Here is a 24,890-nt window from a genome sequence, read left to right on the forward strand (position 1 = left end):
CCTGACCTGTTGCAAATTTCAATCTGCAGCTTTCTGTGTGCATCGTAGCATGCGGTGTATCAGGCAAGTGAGGCCATGTCTGCAGAGTGAAAGAAACCATAAATTGAACCATCTGTGAAGTGAAAGCCCTGCAGACTGTCCTAATATCAAAGCATTATTGTGGAATCATTAAACTAGTTGTGTGGGTAGAGAAAGGCAGGCCTCCCAGTTGGTTTCCAGTTGCCAGGAAATGATGTCATATTCTGAGCAATACCGTGAGGGGTCTCCCAAGAGTCAAAGCCGCAGACTCTGCTTGCCGTATAGTTGATTTATTAGTAATTGGATACTGGTAAATAAAGCTTGCTACAGTTTTCTGTCAAAGAACGTTAAGTCCATGCTGCTTGCTGCAGATAGGTGGAGTCTTTCCTCCTCCCCCTCTTCCAAAACAAAAGAGATAATTTTAGTACATAATTCAGTCATTTTTATGCCCTTGGTGGCGATATGTATGGCTGGCCTGTAGCAGTGGAGGGGGGCAGCTTTTTTCTGCAGTGATTCTGCAGACTGTCTTCTCAGCCTGCATTTGGAAGCACGCACAGGTCACTTCTCATCTGCCGTGTCCCTTTTTTTCTCTGTGATGCAAAATGTGTGCTATATAAAGCACAGTGGTTGCAAAGCATAGCAGATATTGGCCAGTTCATGAGCACACTGGTTCATGTATGGATAAAAGCAGCTTGTGAAATGGGGAAGGTAGTTGGCCAGATTGTTTCCAGCTGGTCAGCGTTTGGAGGAGGTGCCCTCTGCAATCATAGAAATTGCTGGTGCCTGGGCAGTTGTTTAGTTCATGCGTTAACCTCCATCCACATGAATGCATGCATGGCAGTCTTCAAGCAAAGGTTGGATACACACTTTTCCTGGATGCTTTAGGATGTTTTCGGCTGATCCTGCATTGAGCAGGGGGTTGGACTAGATGGCCTGTATGGCCCCTTCCAACTCTGTGATTCTATGAGATGTAGGTGCAGATTCATGAAGCTTCCTCACCCTGAATCAGATCCTGTCGAGGACTTTATTTGCCTACTCTGGGTCAAAGCAGTGGCTCTTCAAGTCTTAGGCAGAGGTCTTTTGCATCTCCTGCTACTTGATTTTAGTATTTTATTTATTTATTTAGATTTCTATACCACCCTTCCCTATGGCTCTGGGCGGCTTGCATTAAACGTTGTGGAGCACTTACATAGAATATTATAATAATACTATAAATAACAATCATAACATAACATGAAAACCAGAACAGTGTAACAGTGTTTTAACAGTTGAAAGTGATTTTTAACAGAACAACAATGACAATCCCTGGGTAGGTCAGATTTTTCAGTCATGGAAGGCACAGGGGGGGGGGGCACCAGCAGGTGTTCTGAGTCGGTTGACCTCACGCAAATGCCTGGTGGAGGAGCACCCTTTTGCAGGCCCTGCGGAACTGTGGGAGTTCGGGCAGGGCTGAGAACTGAGAACTGGAAGTGTTTTTGTAGTGTAAGTACATTCTAATAGTTCTCCTTGAGAGCCTCTTGTGGCGCAGAGTGGTAAGGCAGCCATCTGAAAGCTTTGCCCATGAGGCTGGGAGTTCAATCCCAGCAGCCGGCTCAAGGTTGACTCAGCCTTCCATCCTTCCGAGGTCGGTAAAATGAGTACCCAGCTTGCTGGGGGGTAAACGGTAATGACTGGGGAAGGCACTGGCAAACCACCCCGTATTGAGTCTGCCAAGAAAACGCTAGAGGGCGTCACCCCAAGGGTCAGACATGACTTGGTGCTTGCACAGGGGATACCTTTTTAATAGTTCTCCATAAGGGGCAGCATATGCAGGTGACCCCAAAAGATACTTTCCCCTGAACAAATCTACTCACAGATCTGTGGTTTAATAGCTCAGGTAATGAAACTTTAATTTGACAGATTTTGGCATCAGTAAATATTAATGACTGATCATTGTTATGCCCTCTGAATCATAGTAAATTATGAATGGTTTTAAAAGCACACTGGATGGACTAGATTATATTTTAAGAATACTTTTCCCCCCCAAGGGGCTTTGGCAAAATGGAAGAATCTGGCTGCTTAAGGGCAATGCTGTAATAAATCATATTGACTATTTGATTGAAACATTAATTACATCGATATTGTTTTAAGACTGTCTCTTCTAGAACGCTATAACTGATGCTTGTTGATACAAGTTCAGGTAGCCATACAGCTATGATTTGTTTCTGCACTTGTGATCCAAAATGTCACTCAAGTTCAACGTTTAATGGCATTTAAAATATATACTGTGGTCTTGTGTATTCAGGAAACCTTAGAAAACTCAAATTTTTAATTGTGAGTGCGTGTTGTTCTTCATATCACCCCCAAAGGTCTACGATTAGAATTGTAAACTGGTTGCAGCAGGGGCCTTTTCCTTTGTTTCATATTCTTTAAAATGCTGTTCTTATTTATGGGTTTATCTAAATAATAATAGTTTTACCTGACCAGTTGCCCAACCTGGCTGCAGAAGATAGGCACAGCTCCATTTGCTTCCTTATTATATTGTCCAGAACTTGGGGACTGGGCAGTTCAGTCTGAGTGCTGGTGATGCAGGAGTAATGCCCAAGCAACTTGGTCAATACCCATTGCTCTTCCCAACAGAAAAAAAAGACTCAACTCAGAGAGGCAAGAGCATGGTGATTGCTTGCCTGGCTGTGATTTCTAGATACCAGGGGGCAGTTGGAAAGCATATGCTAAAGCTTGATTAGATATGGGCCTCATCAGTGTACAACGAAAATTGAGTCCAATAGTACCCTTAAGACCCAGAAAGATTTATTCAAGGTGTGAGCTTTTAAGTACATGCATGCCTAGAATAAATCTTTGTTGGTCTTCAAGGTGCTATTGGACTCAATTTTTGTTGTGCTACTTCAGACCAACATGGCTACTTTAATAGATCCCAACGTAGGCTGTGTGGAATTCCATGATGGGAGAAAAAGTGGGGTATAACTGTAAATAAAGATATACCTTTCCATTTAATGATGCACACAAGCATCGCAGGGTATAATTATGGTTCTGCAAGTCATTATAAATCAGAATGCTGTAAAAAAAATGCTTGGCAATGCTCTACTAAAAGTAATTGATGTTCAGGAGAGCTTCTTTAGAATCTCTAGTAATGAGACTTGCTTGCAAATTGCACATTCATTTGCAGGAAACCATATGGCTAGCATGATTCTCGCCCCACTGCTAGTCATAGAGTTTATTGAAGCCATATAACTCCCAGTAACTTTTAAAGCTATGTATTTATTACGTAGATTCTCTTAATAAAGATATCAAATCCTAGTGGTTGGCCTCGTTATGGTAATGAAAGTAGCAATACCAGACCACCCACTGACAATGGAGGGGTCCCTTTCTACTCAAGGGACTCCCAAGCAGAACTAGTAAACTAACTCCCCATGCCTCCCTAAACCTCTTATGCAATGAGAGCTAAAATGTTCCAGAAGGATGAGAATGCTGAGAGCCAGTTGGTTGTCTTTTGAATGACACTCTACTCAAGTCTCCAGTAGTTCAGAAAATCCTGCATATGTAAGTGCCGGAAAGTGGCAACCAAATAATGGTGACCTCAACAAGGGGCTTTCAAGACATGCGAGAATCACAGGTGGTCTGCAAATACCTTCCTTTGCAGACTCCTCCTTGTTGGTTTTCCCATCTAAGTATTGACCTTGCTTAGTTTCCAAGATCTGAGAAGATTCTGCTGCCTTCTCCTCCCAGAAAACCCTAAAGAGGCAATGCTGGCATGTGAGGTTTACCAAGTTGTCTCCTTGCTGCTGTATCTCATGGGCTGTTTCATTTGTAAATCCAAACAAGTATCTCAGTTGTTAAAGCCCCAGTGCTTATATTTTGTTTCCTTATATTTTTCTTTGCTTTTGATAAACAGATTCTATGATAATCCCAGTAAAATCACAGATTTTATTTAATTGGATTTGTTTGCCCTTGGCAGTTTAGAATAATTTGGAGTTTACAAATATGGAGGAGCAAGATAAAATGTAAAGGGAAGATCTGCCTTTATTGAGTTTGGCCTTTCTTCATGTAGAAATTCTTCTGGACAATCAAGTGAAAAGTAGAGTTTAGACACAATAAATGGAAACCCTTTATTGAGTTTGGCCTTTTTTCTGTAGAAATTCTTCTGGACAATCAAGTGAAAAGTAGAGTTTAGACACAATAAATGGAAACCCAAACAAGTGCCTTGGGCAGGGGTAGTCAAACTGCGGCCCTCCAGATATCCATGGACTACAATTCCCAGGAGCCCCTGCCAGCATTCGCTGGCAGGAGCTCCTGGGAATTGTAGTCCATGGACATCTGGAGGGCCGCAGTTTGACTACCCCTGGCCTAGGGATTATTTATTTATTTGATTGATTAATTTTTATACCACCGCTCCCATAACTGGCTTGCGGCGGTTAACACAATAAAAGCATCCATACAATTAAAATCCCCATAAAACGATTAAAAACAATTTACACATGTGACAATGAGAATGGCGGCGACCTAGTATCGCTATTCCCCCTTATTCCAGGCAACAATCAATATAGATGAAAAAATAGCCGAAGCAAAAACATAAGATGGAATAAAACCAGCTAGAGGATGAAATTAGGCCCTTCAACAGTCTAGCACTGCTGTTCAATAGGGCATTAAGGGGGGGGGGACCCGATTGAAAATATTTACAGGAATTAACTTTGTTGTTGCCTACGCATTTTAGCTAACTGATCATTGAGAACTGTTAGTCTAAGTTCTCAGGCTTTTGTCCCTTAAGCAGATCTTTCTATATTGGTTATCTGTCTAGGTCAGGAATCTTTTGCTCCTTGGCCATGGAATTTCTCTGCATTGGATTTCCCATTCTTGGTTACCCTCTGCATTTGGTCCTGGACACTTGTGCCTGTCCCCTGCATGTGCAGACAGAACATCCAGGAATGGATCTTTGGCTTGCAGACAAAACTATCTTTCTAGCACACAATTTTCTTGTAATCCCAGGTGTCAATGATGAGCTCTTTTTCAAGGAAAACCAGGATTCTTAGAACACAGTTCAAAACACACTGCTGTGAAGTGCTGTTTATATAAACCATTCAGGCTGCTTTTTTAAAAGTTTGATGCTAGAAATGTTAAGACCAAAATAGTGAGGGGAAAAACAGCATCCAAAGGCTCAAACCATTGTCTGTCAGAATTTCTAACTGTGCCTTGCAGCCGTTTCTGGTCCCCATTTTTCATGGTCTTCTCTTCAACTGGCAGTTCAGACTAATGGCATAATTGATGGCTTTTAGAGATTCTGTCTAGACATCATGGCTTGGATTCTGCTGAACACTTCTGCTAATGGAAGGGATTTCTGTTTGCAGAGTGTGACTTCCTGGTCTTTCTCTCCTCCTGCTCCCCCAAAATTTCCTTTGACATGGCTGTTACTGGGGTAGGGGACTCCTGAACCAATATGAGGGGAGAAGGTTGGAGGTTTGTAGCAAGGGTGAAAGGAGTCTGGGAATTTTTTTCCCTTCCATCAGCTTGTATTTGCCACATAACATCTCTGTGGAAATTTCCCTACACCTAGCCATATTGTACAGCTTGAAAATAAAAGCCATTATGGAATGGGATTCCTTTCCACTGAATGTCTTTTGACATGGATTAATGGTGGAGAAATTTAATAGTGTGATGTTCAATTAATGTAGCAAGCTGCATCCAATGCACATTTCTATGACAAAGAAACAACTCTGTCCAAAAGGGTGGTCATGGAGCCACTGCTATAACCCATCTTGGATAAGACCAAAGCCTTTTACATGAAGACTAATATTGTGCATTATCTGCCATAAGAAGGTAGCTGTGTTGGTCTGTAGCAAAAGAGCTATTTTTGAGGTCAGTAGCACCTCTGAGACCAACAAGATTATCAGGCTATAAACTTTCAAGAGTCAATGTTCACTTTGTGAGGTGTAAGTAGAAATGGAGATCTCAGTGTCTTTATATTATAGTCACAAGTTGTGAGGGGTGTGACAAGGAAAAGCATCAGGATGCAAAGATCCCATCTCCAGCATATCACCCCTACTCTAATCAAGCTAATTACATTCAGCATTGCACATCTGTCTCCTGTCTCCTTTCTTTTCAACATCCTACCTTACGTTCTGACTGGGATATACAGACTTGGCGGGGAATCTCCATTCCCATCTGACAAAGATACCTGTGACTCCAGAAAGTTTATACTCGAAAGATCTTCTTAGTCTCTGTGGTGCTACTGGAATCCAAATCTAACTCTATCCTATTGCAGATAGTAAAATAACTGTTAAAAATGGTTAGTGGACATTGTTGTTTTTCTCTGCTCTCCATTTTGTTCTACCTAGCAAGTCCTCTAAATAGTAATCATGTCACTTCCTCATGATGTCCAGCTTATGAAGCATTTGTTCAAAATATTTATATACTGCCTTTCTGATTCACAGCAGGAAAAAAGCTTTATATATTCACAAAGGCTTAAAAACAGAAAATCATAACCAGCCCTTAAACCAGTGACGTGGAAAATAGCAGTTGGAAAAGATAAACCAGAAAAGGCTACGCTTTAGACCACCAGCATGGGGCAGGGAAATTGGTCCCCTAATTAAAACCCAATTTGATTTTTTTTAAAGTTAGCAATAGGATCCTATAAAGGGAGGGATATTCCACAGTTGTGGCTGCCATGACCAAATGGTCTTCCATGGCACCCACCACCTTGTCTATGTATTGCTTTTTAATCCCACCTTTTTTGTGTGTAAAGGTCAATGAAATATATACTGTGTAGGGGTGATGAGTAATATGAATATTCCCAAATCTTGCTCTCTGTGTCAGCTTCTCTAGGTTGGCAATCCTAGCCTCAAGGGAGCAAACCTGCTCCCTGAGAGCCATGAGCACCATGCTGTGAGCACATGCCTACTGTTTCCACCTAATGGGTAGACAATCATACTATTTGCACTCTCTGCAAAACATTGGGTAGCCCATGCTCTTCTGCTAGCTTTCTACATAACTAGTTAGTGGTTAAAGGTATCTAGAGTGACTCTTGACTCTTGTTCTTTGGCTCACACATCTGTCTAGAAGGAGCCTTGCTTTTTAGAGGCCCATGTCTCCTGTCTCCCTGCAGCAACAGCAGAGGGTGGGGCTTACAGTTGTCCCCAGGCAAATAAACCTTGCTCAATGAGCAACAGACCAGACAAAAGACCTAAACAGATGTAGTCAAAAACAGACTTCTCCAGCTGACTGCAAGTACCCACTCACCCTCAAAATCTGCCCTCTCACAGAGCAACCTCAATCAGTGCTCCCCAGTAATTTAGCAGTTTAGGGAAAGAAAAAAAAAACACTCACCTTCCAAGTAGCTCTCTCTTGAGTTCTGCTTCCTTGCCCAGCTGACTCAATTCTAATGATGGTTCTTTATTTTTGTTTTATTCTCTTTTCTTTGTGTGATGTACTATGTGTCCTCCCCCACTTTTTCTTTAGTATTCTGCACATTCTCTGAAGGAATGTGTTTAATTTTACTTTGTTTTAATGCACTGACAGTTGAACTTGCTATGGGGGCTTATACATAGCCCTGTCAGAAATTTAAAAGAGTTCTAGTGTTGTGTTTTTTACAATCAGTGCATGAGAAGAGTTTCCATTTCCAAGAGGCTCTCTCTCCATACCGATGGAAACCTTTTATTGCACAGTGTCCATTAAGAGTTGCCACATGACTTGAATGTGTAAAAACTCTAAAATTAATATACTGAGACATACTATAGTAGGAGTGCCAAATTATCCACTCTTCCACCATTCATCATATTTTAATGGATGCGCTGATCAGCCTGCCATGGAAGATTCAGCCTCCCCAGAGTAGAAGCATTAATATTAGATAGATGCTGGGATTCCAGTCTTGTGATGGCTTAAAAGCAACCTGTTTTATGCACAGTAGAGTAATTTAGTGAGAACAAACAGGATGAAGGCTGTACGAAGATAATGTGGTGTTGGACTAGGATCTAGAAGACCCAAGTTCAAATCCCTGCCGTGTTGTGAAGCATGCTGGGTGACTTTCGATCAATCTATCTCTCTCACAGGGTCATTGTGAAGGTAAAATGATTACTGGGGCAGTGTAGGTGAAATGTTTTTGAGCTGTCGAAGTGGGTGCCTAAACAAATGCTAGATTTGCCTATAATCATCATCATTACTACCATTGTTATTATGCGGAGTTCTTAAGAGTGTTCAAAGCACATGACAAACATTAAGGATCTTTGCAACAAGACTGCAAAACAGGCAGTATTTTCACTCCATGAATGTAGGAGGTAGGGGGGTCTACCTCCAAGTTGGGAAATTCCTGGAAATGTAGAGGTGAAGCCTGGGGGAGGGACCCAGTGGCATATAATGCAATGAAGTCCATCCTGCAAAGCAACCATTTTCTCCAGGAGAATGGATCTCTGTCATCTAGGGATGAGTTGTATTTCTGGGATATCTCCATGGCCCAACAGGAGCCTGGCAATTGTAGGTTTTAGCTAATGGCAGTTTGCCTCAATAAGTTCATGGCAGATGAAAAGGCAGAGGTCTCCCAGGGTAGGTGAAGTCCCTTTCAAGAGATAATACTCTGTGCATTGACTCTCCAACAACTGTGGACAGTATGTCATGTGTTTTTTCTCCAGTTGTTGCCAAAATACTCTGGCAGCAGAGATAAGTGCATAATCTTGAATTTACCTCATCCGTGTCTTGCAACATTCTAGATGTGATGTGTGTGATTCAGGGGCAAGTAGATAAGTCTGTTCAGTCTACCTTCACTACAGAATCCATCCATAAATCATCTCCTATTCACACTTGCCTTGATCTCTGGCAAGGAACAGTGGGTGCTGCAGCTTTTGGAATAATGCCAGCTTAGATTTCCTGTGCTTACACAAAAAGCTGGGAAGCTTCTATTGCCGACAGTGAAGCAGTTAGGGAAATCATGGATTGTGGACTGGTCTTATGGTGGCCCCCTTCAAATGGTTTACTTCAAATGCAAAGCTGCCGGCTGTTTTTAGAGTCTCTTTGCTGATCTTCTGAGTGAGAGCCCTGGATTTCTTCCTCCAAGTCTGACCTTGAGAGAATCATAGAATCACAGAATCATAGAGTTGGAAGGGGCCATACAGGCCATCTAGTCCAACCCCCTGCTCAACACAGGATCAGCCCTAAGCATCCTAAAGCATCCAAGAAAAGTGTGTATCCAGCCTTTGCTTGAAGACTGCCAGTGAGGGGGAGCTCACCACCTCCCTAGGTAGCCTATTCCACTGCTGAACTACTCTGACTGTGAAACTTTTTTTCCTGATATCTAGCCTATATTGTTGTACTTGAAGTTTAAACCCATTACTGCGTGTCCTCTCCTCTGCAGCCAACAGAAACAGCATCCTGCCCTCCTCCAAGTGGCAACCTTTCAAATACTTAAAGAGAGCTATCATGTCCCCTCTCAAACTCCTTTTCTTCAGGCTGAACATTCCCAAGTCCCTCAACCTATCTTCATAGGGCTTGGTCCCTTGGCCCCAGATCATCTTCGTCGCTCTCCTCTGTACCCTTTCAATTTTATCTACGTCCTTCTTGAAGTGAGGCCTCCAGAACTGCACACAGTACTCCAGGTGTGGTCTGACCAGTGCCGTATACAATGGGACTATGACATCTTGTGATTTTGATGTGATGATACAGCCCAAAATGGCATTCGCCTTTTTTACTGCTGGATAAAAATCACTGAATCACTGGGTATGGGTTGGTATGGGTATGGGTTGGTGGCTAGACTGTTGGACCAGGAGGCGAAGCTGGAGTTCAGATCTTCGTTCAGCCATGAAACTCCTTGGCTCAGTCACTTTTTCCACTTTTATCTACATTGCAGGTTGTTGTGAGGATGAAATAGAGAAGAGAAATTCATATGTACCACCCGGAGCTTGATAGAGGAAAGAAGGAATAAACATATGGTCAGATCTGTCCAGGAGGACCATTAAGTAAAACACGAATGGTGGTCTGACTTGGTAAATGTGGAATCCTTCTTCTTCCTTGAATAGAGTATAACACGGTCAACATATAGACAGCTTTAAAAGGGGGCAAAGTCCTATCAGTGGCTACTAGCCATGGTGAATAAAGGGAATCTTCTCATTCAAAGGAAGCAAATCCCTGAATACTAGGGCCAGGACGCAAATCAGGGGAAGGCCTTGGTCCCAGTGCCCAGTTTCTGGCCTTCTGAAGTAGTGGTCTGCTTGGCCACTGTGTGAGACAACTTGTTGGACTAGCTGGTCTGATCCTGTTCTTGGGCTGTTCTTGTGTTGGGCATGTGTTGGACACTCTGCCATGGAAGTTCACTGGGTGACCTTGGGCCAGATAGATGTACTCAGCCTGAACTATTTAAATTACAATAAATTACAGTATTGTTATGAGGATAAAATGGAGAATACAAGCCATTTTGGTTCTCCACTGGAAAGAACGGCTGGGTACCAACAAAGTAAAGATTGGCCCATATTCTCACATTTCAGGTATATAATAACTCTAGCTTTATGCTTGGCCTTTGAGAACAGAATCATAAAAGTAAAAACATAAATGCATTTAATCCATCCATTTAATTTACAACAGCCAGGCAAAGTCTCAGTGGAAAAGAAGGAAGGGCACTGCTCTCTATTTGTTGGAGAATAATTTCCCCAATATAACAAAAGCTCTATTACATGCCAGGTAAATAATTGAAGTGGTGCTGCAGGAAACCCTAAACCCCAAGGTCACGCTGGAGATGGGAGACGCTATGCAGTGTAAAGGATAGGCAGCCACCAGTAAAAGGGTCCATTGCTGAATGCATCAAAGAGTGGATATGGCTGAAAGCATTCACATGATACCCTGCCCACCTTCTTTCTCATGGCTGGGCTGAATAAGAAGCTATTGCGTTTCACATGCCTAATAGCCATCTGTCATAAGGAGACCGTGTTTCCCCAAGGCAAACAAGGAACAGAGTGAGACACTGCTGGACCCCTCTTTCATACTCCTTGTTTTAAAGCCTCACTTAATAGCATTTCCTCTCCGCAAAATTGATATCACCTAATCCAATTCCTAGCAATTTCCCCTGCGATTCGTTGTGCAAATGCACATCCTTGGGAGGCAATATGTTTCGTTTTCCTTTGTGTGTGTGTGTGTGTCTCAAACAATTCCTGACACCTGTTTTGCATCATGTCCTCTGTAAAGATAAATTTGTGTCCATGGAAAAACCATTATGAAAAAGCTATGGAATCTTTGTGGGCAATAATTGGTTGGGGATTTGGGCAAGAACAGCATTTGCTGTTCTTTTGCAGTTGCTCAGTTGCGGGGGGGGGGGGGGGGGGAGAAACCAGAGGCAATCAAATAGAATGAGGTTCAGATCCCTGATGAACCATGAAGCTCACTTGGGTGACCTTAGCCTGTCCAATCAACTTTGCCTAGCCTGCCTCATGAGGCCATTGTGAGAATTAAATGGGGGGGGGAGTGTATCTGAGCTCCTTGGAAGAAGGGTGAGATAAAAATGGAAATAAATAAGTTGGGGCTATTCCTTGTTCCTGTTAAAACCAAATATATGGCTGTAACTATCTTTCCATACAGCTTGGTGTAGTGGTTAAGAGTGGCAGCTTCTAATCTGGAGAAGTGGGGTGGATTTCCCGCTCCTCCACGTGCAGCCAGCGGGGGGGACCTTGGGCCATTCAGAACTCTCTCAGCTTCCCCTAACCTCACAGGGTATCTGTTGTGGGGAGAGGAAGGGAAGGCGATGATTGTAAGCCGCGTTGAGGCTCCTTTGGGTACAGAAAAGCTCTCTCTCTCTCTCTCTCTTATTCTTTATCATGTAAGACTCTTCTGCTGATTAAAGTATTGACTGGACCAGAATTAACCAGGTTCAAATTCGTATTCACTTAAGAAACTCATTAACTGAACTTGGACAAATCAGTCTTTCAGCCTAATCTATTTTACAGGGATATTGGGAGATTAAATTAAATATGGTCGTCTAAATTTTTCTTTTACTCTCCCCCCTTGTCCATAGTTGCTACTCTGATTTGCTTAGAGTGATGTGGAAAACAAATTTGAATGGTCCTGCTCTTGAAAAACATCTACTGGAAATTTAATACCTTTTTCTGAAGGTATCTCCCCTGTAACAGAAAATGCTGGTTTTACATTTCCTTCAAATTCCTGCCTTACACAACAACCCTAAATGTACAGGTTCCTTTAGTTTGAAACGGACTTTCCAGAAAATGGATGTACCCATGACCTTGGGACCGCAGTCTTAAGAGTTTTATCAACCTTCTACCTTATGCAAAATGTACTGTGAGGAGCTCTTTTACTCTGAAATCACAAGAGGCGTTCCTATGCTGCCTTTGTTCAAGCAAGAGAGCCAGCATGGTATAGTACAGGGGATCATGGGAATTGGAGTCCATGGACATCTGGAGGGCCGCAGTTTGACTACTCCTCGTATAGTGGTTAGGAGCAATGGCTTCTAATCTGGAAAGACGGGTTTGATTCCCCGCAGCCAGCTGGGTGACTGTGGGCTCATCACAGTACTGTTAGTGCTGTTCTGGCCGAGCAGTCCTGTCAGAACTCTCTCAGCCTCACCTACCTCACAGGGTGTTTGTTGTGGGGAGAGGATTGTAAGCCACTTTGAGACTTTTGGGCAGTGAAAAGCAGGGTATAAAAACCAACTCTTCTTTTTCAAGAAGGAAAGTCAAGATGGGCTCTGGGAATAGCCTGCCTGCCTGTTTAAGTATTGCAGTGTGTTGCTAGGAAAATAAGTGGATTTCTTAAAAATTCAGGCCAAGGCACGTGCGCACTTCAGAGGATGTGGGACCAATGATGCTTCTAAGCTTGCCCCAAGTTCCTGAGCATTGAGAAGTTCCAGGGGCAGCCTACATGAATTATTTTCCTTTGGAGGAGAGGATGCAATGGATTGATGGTGTTTTAAAAATGCTTCATATAAAAACAGAACATAGAACCAGCTTGGTGTAATGGTGGCTTTTAATCTGGCAAGCTGGGTTTGATTCCCTGCTGCTCCTGTTTTGGGAAGAGAAAGGGAAGGAGATTCTAAGCTGCTTTGAGATTTCTCCTGGTAGAGAAAAGAGAGGTATAAAAATCAATTCTTCTTCTAGATAGAATCAAAGAAATACTCCTATAGGGCTGCACATTCTTAGAGAAATCCTGCACTTCAGCATGCTTTAACCTCTTCTTTTTTTCAGTCTGTATCCATTTCATGGACTCACTTCTCTCTTGAACCCTCCTGTTCTCCCCTGCTTGGAGGGGCACAGTCTCCAAACTTTCCATAGGTAGTTAAAACAGAGTTATCAGGAGACCGTCTCCTAACAAATAGTATGCAGTGAGAAACCTTAACATTCATTGGTCCTAGGCCCTGGCTCCATTCCTTTTAGAGCGAATCATAGTAGTGATAGACCCATTCTTAGTTCTTCACTGGAATCTAGACTCGTTTGCAGTGATTAGACAGCAATTTCACAGCAGTATTTTCTTTGGCATCTACTGTGTGGAGGAGAGGGAAATGCTTGAACTCTAGAGACTCAGTTCATTCTGGGAGTGAGTAAATGTGCCCTCTCTGGGGAGGGTCGGGAGTTCAGCGTGTTTATGCAAGTGATGCAACTGACCCAGGGTGTTGAAACAGAAGATGAAAAAACATGTGGGTAGGTTGTTTCCAGTGGGATACTTTGACAGCGTTGCTTTAATGCATTAAGACCCAAGTAAAGAACTCGTGCTCCAGGCAAATTTTCTCTTTCTGTAAAAGGATAAGAAAACTGTGTTTCTTTTGCATGTCACATTTGAGGCTGTTATCAAAAGGCAATGAGAGAGTCTGACAGGCTGGCTAAATTTAGATGGCAAATGTCATGACCTTAATATAAAACAAGCTATGCAGATTTGATTCCATTCCTTGTGATGCCTAATGCCTGTGATCCAGAGGTGTACTTTTAAGCTGGTTTCAGAGTTTATTTTTCAGCCAACTTGCTCCACTGCCATCTCTCTCTCTCTCTCTCTCTCTCTCTCTCCCCCCCCCCCCGGCAATTTCCCAAGTAGGGTTTAAACTACTCTGATTTAAAGAGCAGAGTTATGCAAGAGCTCAAGTTGGGGAAACAGCTGGAAGAAGCATGCATGTATCAGAAGCATTTTATCAAGTACTACATTATCTAGGTCTTGCACCAAGCTGCTGAAATTCAGGAGAAATAGTGCTAGTATCCCCATTGTTTGACTAGCATCTTTGTGCACTATGGCAGGAGTAGTCAACCTGTGGTCCTCCAGATGTCCATGGACTACAATTCTCAAGGGAATTGTAGTCCATGGACATCTGGAGGACCACAGGTTGACTACCCCTGCACTATGGATTTAGACCTATAGCTTTTTTAAGTTCATAGGAGTATTCTTTTCACAATGGTGTGTTCTCCAGTTGGCAGTTATCTCTTCTGAACTGTGCAGATGAATTCTGTTGGAATTTGTCTTTTAGAGAATCTCAACATGTTCTTTATGGAAAGGGTTAGGTCTTTATAGGTGCACGGGCAAATTTGGTAAAAGTGTGGATAACTGAAAGTTAAGAAACCAAGGCGGAACAGAGAGTAGCTTTACTGATTCCCTTGCTACTTCTTGGCAATCTTTTCATCTCTGTGAGCCAGTCTTCATGGAAGCAGTTCTCTATAACAGTGGTCCCCAACCTTTTTATCACCGGGGACCACTCAATGCCGGGGACCACTCAATGCCTTTTACTGAGGCCCGGTGGGGGGGGCGTAGTTTACTCCTCTACTCTCAACCACTGCCCTAACACTCTCTGATCGCTATGGTAATGTTTAATTCAAATTAAGATACAGACATGCCACAACAAAGAACATAAGGAACATTTTATTTTCATGGAAATTTTAACTCATGGCAATGACAAATCAATGGCAACCCTGAGCTTGTTTTCTGCAACGAGATAGTCCCATCTGGGAGTGATGGGAGACAATGACACCCGAAGTGTGTTGTAAAGGGCTGGGATGGATGAAGTAAAGGGCCGGGGGGGGGGGGGGAGAGAAGGTGTCCTTCGGGGCCCACCTCCAATTAGTTGAAGGACCACATGTGGCCCGTGGCCCACAGGTTGGGGATCGCTACTCTACAAGGTGAACCGCAGAGAGGGAAATAGCTATTACAGCATAAAAACACTGAAGCTTCTTTAAGACTGATAGAGCTTGCAGGAGTATTCAGAGAAATTATCTCCTACGTCCAGCTTACTTCCTGAATTCACCTTGTGGTTCTTAGTCTGTGATTCCCACCCCTTGGCTCACAAATCTTCCCTTTTACCCCCATGAGAGTCCTTTTGAAATAGTCCGAATTTTATGACATTCAGTTATGCTGTGATAAATACAGCATTTCAATAAATCTGTGGGGAATATTAATGGTTCTTTTCAAGTGTGAAACTTGATATATAGCTCATCTAGAGTGGAGCAAACTTTTTGTAACATTTAGTAAGCTGAAATAAAATTTTCTGAAACGCTGCCCAAACTGATTTGTGTTTTTGATAGGACTTCAGTAGAAGGCACCAAAGAAACTACCTGGGTTAGAGGAACATGGAAACAATTCTGGTTGTCCATCATTTTAATATATTTCCTCCCTGGGGCAAAATCTTGGCCTCAGTATGGTAGCCCTCTTTGGGGCTATTGGTAATGGCTGTCCCCACAGTGTGGTAGGGAGCAAGATTATGCCCTGTAAGAACTGAAAGAAGGAATGGTGACAAGGAGAGAGATGTTCTAGGGCAGTGATGGTGAACCTTGTAGAAACCAAGTGCCAAAACTGCAACCCAAAACCCACTTATTTATCGCAAAGTGCCAACACAACTATTTAACCTGAATACTGATGTTTTAGTTAAGAAAAAACTAAAAAAAATAAAGTCAACTGAACTGATTGGAACTTACTAAAAAAATAAATAGGATCATAGACTGTTCTCTGAGTAGATATGTCTTCAGACATTACAGTTATGCATAATGGAAATGTAATAATGAGTCATATTTGGTTCCAGGGCACGTGTAGTGACTACTGGATCATTCAGGTTCATGTTTATGTGCATGGGAGCTTTAGATGCGTGACATGTGGATGGCTCCTGTTCACTTAATATGGCAGCCGTGTCTATGGGGAGGATCATAGGTGACACACACGTAGTAGGTTCCTGGTTTGCCTGGTGAAGTTTGAAAGGGAGTTTTATCTAGCCTTGATCCCTGTCCAGATGGGATTTTCCAGGCCCTATGGAGGTCTTTGAAGAATGGCAGAATAGATTCCATATGTTTCTGTTATTGATTTCAAGATCTTTTGGAGGAGTGGGTAGATTTGTGTGTTTTGACAGTAGAACTCTCACCCATGGTTATCAGACATATTTCAGGGTTACTTGTACTAGTATCACACATAAGTACACCATTAAGAGAAGAAATAATGGCAGGCACAATTAAAGGATTCAGCATTGAAATAATGCTTTACATAAACAAAACTAGTGAGGTAGCCATAGTAATCCTCAGAATCAGTGCCAATGGTCTGGTTGCTGTTATTTCATAGCAAAGCACATCGTAAAAACATTGGAAACCTCATCTTGCCTTTTGGAATTGAGAATTGAACTAATCTTTGACTGGTACAGTTGTACAAGATTGATGTGAAAGGGGAAATAGGAGGGGATATTGAAGATGAAGTAGGAGATCACTGGGAAGCCCTTTGCCTGTTCTGTGCATGGGTCTATGTATATGGTGAATTTTTTATGTTTGTGAGCATGAGTATATGAGAGCACCATTGATATAGTCACACTGAGGTCTGTGGTGAATCATAGCACTTAAAAGGTTTGGGTGGAAGCAATGACATAAGCCCTTTTGACATTTAAAAATGTTATATTTAGATTATATAATTATGGTATAAAAGAAAAGCTGTAGAAAACATTTCAAATCTGTTCAGCGCCCAGAGAACATGGCAAACCCTTTCCAGTTCTCCCAGAATTACAACTTGTCTCCAGACTGCCATAATAAATAAATCTTGAGATGGGCAGAAGGTTTCATCTCCACCCAGCCCTTGTCTCTTGGGTTCATTCTTTTATTTTTCCTGTAATAATAAATGTCAGCCATTGATCAATATAGAAAGGAAAGCATTGTCCCTTGGAGAAATTTTGCTTTAAGTTTGCCATTTGCTCCACTCTCTGCTTCAATCTCCCACTCATGAAAAATTGAGGAGCTGGAAAGAAAAATCACCAGAAAATTAGTTTTTCAGTGACATTCTAGGAATTTTCCCACATCTTGATGGTTTTTTACAGCAAGATCAGGGAAAATGCCTAGAGCATCTCCTGAAAGTGACATTTTCCTCAGGGACCACCCTCAAAATATCAACAGTCCTTGAGACTGTATAGGCAACCCTGTGTTGCATATATTTTTGAGCCCTTCCATTAATGGCAGGCAGCTTATTGATTGAGACGTTTCAATTAATGTAGAAAGCACTTTCCATAATGTAGTAAGGAAAAGTAACTTACTTACCAATGTGATCTTGGGATACTTTTAGAACTCACATTTTTTAAAAATCTCAGTTGGCTTCCTGCACAATAACATCACATACAGGTAATGCCAAAAATCATAAATGCTTCCAGCAAAAACTTAGCTTTGAAGTACGATATACAATTGTTTTCAACAGTTGAAACAGAATGTTTTTTGTGTGTGCATTGGCTAGCTCTATGAATTGCTTTTACATTAAGTTTTCTATGTTTTGGGGCAGTCTTTTGCATTGACATGAAGCGTTTTTACACTTCTTTCTTGTAGCCTCTACCATATGTTGGGTTTTGAGTAATTATTGTAGATCTGTTTTTGCATCTGGATTATGGTTAAAATGTGTTAAGGGGATTTCAAGTGTAAAAAAACAGAAACCCAAAACAAAACAGTGCCAAGTGTATTCCCATGTTTGATTTGTGAATAACCTCAAGCTGCAAGGGATTATTTTTTTCAATTCAAACTGAATTCAGCAGTCTTATTTTTTTTAAGGATGGATTTTTAAAATGTTGTTCCTAGCAGCCATCTTAACTCAAGGAAAATTCAAATTAAGGTGTCTTGTAGAGCAGGGTTAGTCAACCTGTGGTCCTCCAGATGTTCATGCATGCTGGCAGGGGTTCAGGGAATTGTAGTCCATGAACATCTGGAGGACCATAGGTTGACTACCCCTGCTGTAGAGAGTACAGTTTCACTCATTCTTCTATTTGTGTAAACCAATTGTTTACAGCCCATATTTATTCAGGAAGTCATTTTCATGTTAACATGTCTGCTGACAAATCTACTGAAGGCTGCAAGAATTTGTAGGACTATGGTAGGGCACCTGTATTCTTACAGGGCTCTTGCTAGCCCATTGGGCATCTTTGATATATGATGAGAACAGAGTGTGTGTCCTTGAATGAACCTATAGATGCACAGTGCACCAGCAGTAGTGGAAATCGAGATAAGGTGCCTACTACCACTTATCTCCTCATTGAGAAAATCCCAGTTTTCTTAGGACACCTATGCAAAACCTTTACTTCACCTTTACATATTGCAATTGTTCATGTATATTTTTGTGTGATGTAATAGAGATTGGAAGAAGGAGGGCAGTCTGACTTTTAAGGAAGACAAAATAGATAAACCAGGAGAACATACTGCTGTCAAAACTGGGATAAAGTTCAAGGGTTATTCAAAGTAATGGGTCATGTGAAACTATGTAATAATTTTTACAAAAGTGGTTTAGGTGAATTCTAGGGAGCCTTGGAAGGTTTTCAGCATTGTCTCCATTAAAGAAATCTGTTATGGTAATCAACTTTCCAAGATTTTCTTCTACGGAACACACTTATGTGGATATACTAAATACGTTGCAAGGTGCCCCAAGATATAGCCAATTCTAGGTCTGTACATGCAGAAGAAAGACTTTGTGTAATTCTGAGATGGTCAAATCTATGAGAATTCACATTTCTAATGCTCTCCATGTATTTACAATAAATGCCCTGAAAACAGAAACCTCACACAAAGAGAGCAGGTTCTAGCCTAGCTCTCTCTCTGCCAGACTAGATTTTTAAAATATTTTGTGAGTTGATTCCCTGTTCCTACTTGCAGTCCCTAGGGCCTAGTGGTTCAGTGCATGCATTGCCTATGTTCTGCTGAATGTATAAATCAGGCATGTTCATAACTATAAAACTTAAATAATGTAGTGCACAGGAATTCTGTGGCAGAAGGGGTCATGTTGGAATGGTTCCTCAAATACAGAAGTCTTGCAAAATCATGAATTATAGGCATTTGTTTCCAAATTTACTCTTATTAAATTTGCATATTAAACCTATCTGTAGATGCTCATAGACTGTTAAGATGTCAGTCTTGTTGTTGCTCACTTTTTACACACCATAATCACCTTCTTTTCTTTTCTCTTTATAGATGAATTATATTTGGAGCAGCAGAACATTTCCTCACTTTTGCTGAGTCAAAGCACTGTGGGCAGTGTCACACACACAGCCTTAACCACAAGCACAATGGATCCCAAGGCAAATATTGTGTTTTCTGAGGGGCTGTCACCACCTGTAACCTCTCCTTCTGAGGTGACCTCATTGGACCCTAAAGGAACAAGAAGAGTCTCAGCTGGACAGACTGTACCAGCGTTAGATATTTCACTAACGAGCAACGAGGCAATCTTAAGTGAGGATGGATTTATTAGCTTGTTTCCAAATGCACAATGGACTCCTTCATTAAAGTCTTTTACAGAGGACTACCATTCAGGTTCCTACCCAGCAAAGCCAACAAAAGAAAATCTGCAAGCTGTGTTGTTAGCGCCTTCATTACCCATCCTCTCCTTGCAGCCTGACAACACAGAAATCATGCAGGCAACTTTGCTAAGGACTGCCTCTGTCCCCCATGATTCTTCTCCACACTCGAACTTTTTTGACACAGCAGATGTAACTCTTACTCCAAGCAGAGACTTGCTCATGCCTGTGACTAACACAGATTTTATTTCCTTAAGTTCCATGGCTAGCAATGTGGTAGATGAAACTGTTAGAAAAGGAGCAGACAGCTTGCTCGTTCATACCAGTTCTGCAACACATTTGATTTTTGATACTACTGCAGAAGGGACGCCCCAGTTTATGAGACAGCTAGCTGAGCATACCCAAAGTTTGCCAGACTATTTAACAAGCAGTACTGATACATACACTGAAGTGTATTATAGTGTGAGCAGAAGTGTAACAGAAGCACTTAGTCAAAGGAGCTCTCCTGCTCTGAACTTTTCAAGGGAAATTTCAGTTTGGGCAAGTGACATGGAGGCTGTTGTATCTTCAGCTCATCTTCCATTTATTTTTCGACCCACTTCCTCAGCTACCACTTTGGCAGATAGTCTTTTTAATGAGAAATTGTTTACACACGAGCTCTCCCATATATCTTCTAGCAGTACAGACAAAGTTTTGCCTGACCATTCAGAAAGACAAACTCAAGTTGAGTTCTTTAATGTCTTCACAAGCCCAGTGCCTTTCACTAGACCATACGCTTCATGTTCATACTGTGATGTCATTTCAGTTTCTTCAGAGCCAGTGTTTTCAGTGGGACCATCAGAAAGTGATGTGGGTTCAGGCGACTATGTTGAGACACTGTCATTCTTCTCCTCTGAAGTAAGAGGTTTTACACCACTTACATCGTTGGTCAGTGATCTGTATGAGGCTCAGGAACCTCCTCCTGAAGTCTTTGATACTAGCTTTCCTTCAAGGCCTGTTGTTTCATTCTCTTCAAGGTTTACAGAAGTCTCTACATCAGCAGTTATGGACATTAGCCTTAAAAACATATTTACATCATTGCCTGCTTCCTATGGCCAGTCTTCTGAGGTTATAGCATTAGAAAGTACTTCTGCCATTTTATCCTATCCTGTGACTGAAACGATTATGTTAACACCTAGCATTACTGAAGAACTACCCTTTTACACAAGTACAGTTACCCTTGAGTCTACCTTAATGGAAACTGTGGGTCCTCCATCCATGACAATCAAGAATTCAAGCCTACTAGAAACAGTTATGCCATCAGAATCCTCATTTTTATTTGATAAAACACTTGTGGGTTTCCCAACAGAAGAATTTCCTGTCAGCACATTGGATATTTTGTCTAGCTTTTCATTATTACCTTTTCCTTCTGAGCCAAATGGCTTGTCACATTGGTCATCTTCTACAGCCACATCTTTCTTGATAACGCCAAGTGATTTGTCAACATTTTTACCTCAGCCTTCATCCACATTCCTTTCATCTTCTGTGCTTTTTGATAGTTCTAGCTGGGGATTAGCTGAGCTCCCCAGTGTTAACATTACAAGCACGGAGGCTTCCCAGTATCCTTCATGGCAGACATCTTTTTTAAATTCAAATTCATCTTTTGTTTCAGTCACACAGAGCCCTACAACAGTGCCATCAAATTTCTATATGAACTCCTCTGTGTTATTGGAACCAGCGTCAACCTTACTGATGGAATCTGAAAATTCTTTTACCTCAGAAGCTACCTCTCAGATTGAGTTATCATCTTTAGCCATTAATACAACCATTCCTACACTGGTGCTGTCCACTGCTGTCTCAGAGCCTGTTTTCACCAGCAATATCATGGAGAATGAAACACATGTATCTTCATGGTCCACGTCTTTGCAGGCAACCCCTGTATTGACATCTTCACTCCTTTTCTCTACTGTTATAACTGAGGATGCTGGTGCTACTGATAATAGCTTGGTTTCTTCTACTCCTGAGGCAGCTGCTACCACGACAGTTTTTATTGTAAGCTCTAATATGCGACCATCGGCTACAGATGTAAGCAGGATTACACCTTCTCCTACTGAATCTTCAGGCATTGCATCGTCATCTGTGCCTACAGAGATGCCTTCATCTGTGATTACGACAACTGAGTCTGCCATTTCAACAAGAACTAGTGTGAATGAATTTACCAGCATGACAACCTTTACTGCCACGGCCCCTAGTAGCACAAAAAGTCTTTCTACAATTACCAGCAGGACACCAAGTTCTACTTTATCATCTTCAGCTTCGACATTGGTCACTACTCCTCAAGTTACAATGGCGACCACAACCAGACAACCATATGTTTGTGATATCACAGTTCCGAACAAATACTTAATCACAGCAGGTAAGACTTTATTCAGATTTATTTCATTCCATTAAATTCTGTATCTTAAAATCAGACATTCATAAATTTGGACTCAAGCAAAATCTGTACAAGTCCTACTCTGAGATTGGCCACTGCCATAGCTGTATGTTGTATTTTCCCAAAGGACTATGAGTTAGATCCAGCAGCTCTCTTCTTCTAGTGGCAGAAGCTTCCTCCATGAATCAACTATACAGTTTCTGTTGAAGCATGGCTGCTTATGCTGGTGGAAGGGTCTGTCCTAGTGGCACAGATACATAGCATCCAACCCTATAACAACTGTTAATATGCTCAGTTTTCTTCCTGTGCCTGCTTGCTATTGACAAAAGGAGAATTATCATGTATTAACAGTAGCCATAATACTTTGAGAAAATGCAGCTGCTGTCCTGAGATTGTGACGGGTTCTAGTAGGAAAGATGGATAGACTGGAGCTCTTGCCAATGTGTGTGGCATATTGGGGACAATTGTGGACAAGTTGTTTACACTATGGGTTATATACAGGATATCTGAGATAAGTGAATTAGGTTTGCTTAGGCAGGAGGATATTATTCACGTTGCAATAGGGACTCTGACACCAAAATTGGCACAACGTGGCCACAGCTTTATTCAGCCTGAAGCATGGCATTGCATGGGAAGGACATCTGCCAACTAGCAGCCAGCCGGCCGCTCATGGCAGTCAGACTGCAGGCCACCATCCCAGTTCTGCTGATGAGCCCACCAGGCACTAAGTACCTAACCAGGCCTTCTATCTTGTGAGACACAACACCAAATAGAGCCTGGCAGGCGTCAGCCTCTGTTGAGCTCCAAATCCACCTGGAAATGTGTAACAACTGTAAGCCCTCTCAACTGAGTGATGTGCCACATGATTCCACATTCACACAGCCCCATATGGGGGCCCTCTCACCTTGGGGAGGCCAGTGCACAAGCCTTTGGCCCATCCCCTTAATAGTCCTTCCCATGCCTAACACCGTAAGCTGTGACAATAAATGCAACCATCAAGCAATACTAACTCACAATATATAGCTAAACATCAACAGTTTTGGGTGGGCAGGAGGGAATTTCAGTGGCCAGGCAGCCAAAAGGGGAAGAGGCAGACTGTTACCGGATGCTCCCTTATAAAGGGAAGCGCCCAATTCCACCACATGATCTCCAGCATGTGTTCCACCAGCTGAGATGGGAAACCCATGGCTCCAGCTCACAAGCGGGAGTCCATGAATCCCCTGCGCCAGCAAAAGCTGCCTGGGTGACTCCAGGCTGCTCTTATTTTAAAGATTAGCAGAAAAACGTGTTGTACAAAAAATACAATGGGCTTTTCCCCCCTGCTGAGGCCTGGCAAGGTTGCGTCAGGGCTGCTCAGGCGGTGGGAGAGCTCAGGGGCTCCCAGTCTTCTCCCCCTCCCCCAGCAGCTCTGCCGAGGTCTGGTGAGGCCATGGTGGGGCTGCTTGTGGTGGGGGCTGCCTTACCTGGCTGTCGCCTCTTTGTGTGGCAGAAAGGCAGAGGGGGAAGCAGTCAGGGACGGGACATCCCCTGCCTGATTGGTGCTCCAGGGTGAGTGACTCCCCAGTGGCCCAATCACGTAGGCAATGAGTCTTAACTCCTCCTACCCACCCCAGTTGAGCTTTATTTATTTTACAGATTCCTGGCTCACTGATAGAGGGTGGGAATGAAAGCTGTTTACTTGCTTTCCCACCAACTCTACACATTTGGGAGAATGATTAGTACTGTTCTGCGACTGTCATGTCAATCTGTTATTAAAATGTCAAAATATTTGTTAGTAGTCCATTTGTGGAAGCAGGGAGGGATTTGTGCTTCAGTTGGACGGACAGGTTGGAATCGAAATTATTTTTTTTTATTAGTGAGAGGAGTATATTTGTATGGAAAGCAAATCTTGATAATCAGCCATGGGATTTGAAGGCAATTCTGCAGGTGAATTCATCCAACCTTATTTTTATAATTATACATACAATATTTTATAAAGGCAAGCCAGGGATGCCATCAGTATGCTAACATTACCTACCACATTGTCTCATATTAATTATGTCCTTTCTAGTTTGCCCTTTTCATCAAGGCTCAAAGCAGATTGCAACCATTAAAAGCCAGCAATAAATACAGTAAAAAAAATGACTTTCTGCAGAGATTAAAACTGCAATATCTTCTTCATAAAAATCTCCTGCTGAAATGTTCCATCTTTTTCATTCTGCAAATTCACAGCAGTCTGGGAACCTTCTGGGCTATATCAGGAGAGGTTCCACCAGCTGGTGGCCACCAAGACTGTACAGTCACCAGTCTTGCCCATTTGCATACAGGTGCTTTCACATAAAGGAAATGGTTGCAGCAATGTGTATTGTGGCATTTTTATTGCTATGTTCTGAAAACACTTCTTTGGTATCTTTTGGGGAAGCAGTATGTATAGGTAAACAAATCGAAGTAGAGTCCTTCTTACAAGCAACAGTAATGGATACCTTGGATTTTGTAGGGTCGTGTATAGGAGACTTCTGATTGACAGCAACTTGTTATTGCTATTACTGTTATTGTTGTTAGATTCAAGTGGGTAGTCATGTTGGTCTGAAGTAGCACAACAAAATCAGAGTCCAGTAGCACCTTTCAGACCAACAAAGATTTATTCAAGGCATGAACTTTCGAGTGCATGCACTATGTTATTGTTTATTTATAGCCTGCTTTTTTCACTGAGACTCATGGTGGATTATTAAATATGTAGAACAATCCAGTTGTGCAGCAGAGACTAAACAAACTCTACACCAAAACTGGACAGTGAGGCTA

General features: G+C 42.1%; 1 protein-coding gene across 1 annotated transcript in view; it reads left to right on the forward strand.

Annotated features, from left to right (window-relative positions):
• The window catches only part of KIAA1549 (KIAA1549 ortholog), a 129,834-nt gene that overhangs the window by 42,903 nt on the left and 62,041 nt on the right, over positions 1–24,890 (forward strand). Inside the window, exon 2 of the mRNA XM_077340797.1 lies at positions 19,374–22,091. Within this exon, the coding sequence (XP_077196912.1) occupies positions 19,374–22,091 (2,718 nt within the window). The remainder of the gene's footprint in view (positions 1–19,373; positions 22,092–24,890) is intronic.

This window comes from Paroedura picta, chromosome 5 (genome assembly GCF_049243985.1).
Source record: "Paroedura picta isolate Pp20150507F chromosome 5, Ppicta_v3.0, whole genome shotgun sequence".
NCBI classification, from domain to species: domain Eukaryota; kingdom Metazoa; phylum Chordata; class Lepidosauria; order Squamata; family Gekkonidae; genus Paroedura; species Paroedura picta.